This window comes from Ostrea edulis, chromosome 4, assembly GCF_947568905.1.
Source record: "Ostrea edulis chromosome 4, xbOstEdul1.1, whole genome shotgun sequence".
NCBI classification, from domain to species: Eukaryota; Metazoa; Mollusca; class Bivalvia; order Ostreida; family Ostreidae; genus Ostrea; species Ostrea edulis.
The window spans coordinates 57197379-57200559 of record NC_079167.1 but is presented as its reverse complement, the minus strand read 5'-3'; the positions used below and the strand labels follow the sequence as shown (position 1 = coordinate 57200559).

Genomic DNA, 3181 nt, shown 5'->3' with positions numbered 1-3181 from the left:
CTTACCAGCATTTCAAATAAAAGCAAGAGATGCTGAAATATACAGGATGACAAAAAATTACTTATACTTGGGAACTGCCATCAGTGCTTTAGAAGGGACAAAGGAGGAGGGCATCATAGCTTGAAAAAGTAAAGACGATAGATCTTGTGATCAACATGGAAAGGCAAAACATTGAAAACGTGCACCAAAGTCAGGATATCCATGTCTACGGTATTTCTTTATGGATAAGGCACATTGACAACATCTTCTATAAAACACTGCGGGTCTTTGTAAATCGTAGTTTACGTCATCAGAGTACTAGTTAGCACCGCATCCGCAACGGAGTACGATGGCATGGGACAGAAACATCAGCTAAAAGACAAACAGACCAATTACCACCCGGCGCAGAACGTAACTAACATCTAATTTATCTTGGAAGGAAATAAAAACTATGGTACAAGGCAGATAAATATCGAAATCTGCAGTTGTCAACTCAAGTTTCGTAATTTCATGGAAAACGAAAAACGTCACCAAAATGAATTGGCACATTATCATAATTATGATGATGTTTGGCGTTGAGGGTATGGTTTCTGCGAGTAGAACGAAGCGTTTTGCGACCAAAATTGTATTCTATTCCAGTTAAATTAAACTCGGTTTACCAGTGAATTTTAAAAGTCTTTATTGCAAAGACTAAATAATAACATACACATCATCGGTCAATTTAAAGGTCATTACAAGGAAATTCAATGAGCTGGTTTGAAAATGCAACACAAAATGAAGAATTATTTTGGTAAAGCAAATATCGAATACATGACACATGAAGATTATTAAAGCATATTCAACAAGTCACCTTCCTTTTACATGTTGAATTCCCTTTAATCAACATAGAATGTAATAAAATGTTATTCAGAGGCATTTCGTATTCGATTACGCAAGTGGAACTCTTCTCAAGCACGATCCTCTATGTCATGCGAATGAATGGGATCTCTGTTTCTTTCACGTCTGTTTCCACATCCGGAATTCTCTTGGAAGGCCCGCAGAAGTTGCATGCGCATCTGTATTACTTCGCTATTTCGAATCTTTCGCTGAATTTTGGGCCGAGATTTGTGTAGATAGTTGTAAATTTGAACATCTTCTTCACTGTTGAATCTAGTCTTCTTTATATGTCCCGCAATAAAGGCGATCACAGCACCAGCATACACTAACACCGTGGTTACAACAAACAACATAGCACCATAAGCATCATACTCTTGGACTTCCGATTCCGTGCTGTTGGTGAAAACACACAAACCATCAGTTTCATTGCATAACATATCGTGAGCTAATTTTAAAGTAAAAAAAAAAAATACTAGTCACATAGAAACTACACCCGCATTCCTGTGCCAGAATTCAGAAGTTTTCTTCGATTTCTAAATTCGTTCTTTAAAACTCGTTTTATTTGAGCAACAGGCAATTTTCAATAATAAAAAAAATATCCCAAATTATATGTCGTAGACTTAATACAAAAACTCTTTTAAAGATTTAAAGGGAACCACAATTTAAAAATGGTTTTCTATACAAAAATTACTATCACGTAAGAATAAGTGCACAATATACAAACAAGGTCGCACCGAACATCTAAATAATAAACACAGCCTACCATTGAAATCGGAGGTTTGCAAAGGAACACATAATTTATGGAGATGTGTCGTCTGTTTGGCAAGATGAATCGGCGAATGCCTTTAAAGGGAACTCCACTAACTTTAGAGTTTCCGACTTTTCCTGGACCTCGTTTTCAAGATGGAATGTGACTTTGGGTCCATTGTCATCCGCTGTCTCGTCTTTTTCTCCGCCATCATCCGTAGACATCTCCTCCTCGGCTTTTTCCATTTCATCTGCGGTTTTCATCATTTTGACAAAGGTATTTCGACGATATAGTAGCGTTTGTCTATGGAAAGACTCCCTAAGCGTTTTATCTGTTTTTATGAAATGTGTTACGTCATCGTCCAACTGACGATGGTAACTGTTGGATTTTTTCCGCAGACGACTGACCAACATGGAAACAATTCCAAGAAGAGAATACACTAGAATGGTACTGATGATGAATTTCATGGCTCCCTCGTGGTCGTAGTCGGAGGGAGCCTCGCCCGTAGTATTGTCAGTAGACGTTTGCAAAATCGTCGTCTGATCCAAAGTTTTCACATCCATTCTGGACTGCAGGAGGAGAAACTAGTAAATTAATATTTTAACCATCGCACAAAGAATATCTTTGCACCGACTTTCTTGAGCCTTACGAAAACAGCTTTCACTTGATGAATTTTTCTATTGTGCTCTGTCTATTATCATTTTCAAGCCCACGAAACTTTTTAAAAATGTATACAAATTTGCTTGACAGGAGTGTTATACGGATGATTAAGTTGTATTTGTAATGCATATGAATTGGCATCAGGCGGTATAACCAAACGTCAAAGAAATCTCATTGTTTTGATGACACGAAATTCCTTTTAGACCTTTAAATTTTGAAGGAAAAAAATTACATGTACTAGGTATATACGGGACGCTTGACATAAATCTATCAAGATTTGCTCCGATATTAATTGATCAAACAGATACAGTAACTCATTAGACAATAGATTAATTATACCTGTACAATTTTGGCACCTGCGAGACGTCACAATACAAAGATGCAGCCCAAAAAGGAAGGGATCGTGTTTTCTTTAATATTGCGACAAAGGCATCGTGTTCAACAATACACATAAATACAGTATTTTAATTACAGATTACTACATATTCTTAAGGATTAATTATCTTCACCAGAAGCGCATTTTGAATTATTCAATTTAATGCCAAAGCACTGCTAAACAGGGGCTCCTCAAAGTCAGGAATCCCCTCGCAACGAGATATATCGTAAAATTTTGTTTTACAACCTTTCGTGAAGGTTTCCCTCATACTAAATGTCTTCCTCTGTTTGTGAAGACCGTGAAACTTTGGACTTCCTCACTCTTAGATGTGATATACGGCCCTTGACGATTTAGTAAAACATCAAAGTTTGAATTGTGCAATTTACAATGCCCCAAGATGTCCAATAATACTTTAAAAATCGGGTTTGTCTGTTTTATGTTAAATCTCTATTGATATTCATCGGATGATAGATTTTTAAAGCCTTTGTTTAAATCGAGCACAAGGTTGTCCAAAGAACAAGGTACGATTGTGTACATAAAAA

The 3181-nt window shown here is 36.7% G+C and overlaps 1 protein-coding gene across 1 annotated transcript; it reads right to left on the bottom strand.

The window, feature by feature from the left end:
* Positions 1-633: 633 nt before the first annotated feature.
* Positions 634-2421, bottom strand: LOC125671825 (uncharacterized). Its single transcript, XM_056163131.1, has 2 exons — positions 1619-2421; positions 634-1248 (listed from the first exon to the last, which is right to left on the bottom strand). The coding sequence occupies exon 1, from the start codon at positions 2164-2166 to the stop codon at positions 1654-1656; it is 513 nt and encodes a 170-aa protein (XP_056019106.1). The 5' UTR covers positions 2167-2421; the 3' UTR covers positions 634-1248; positions 1619-1653.
* Positions 2422-3181: the final 760 nt, after the last annotated feature.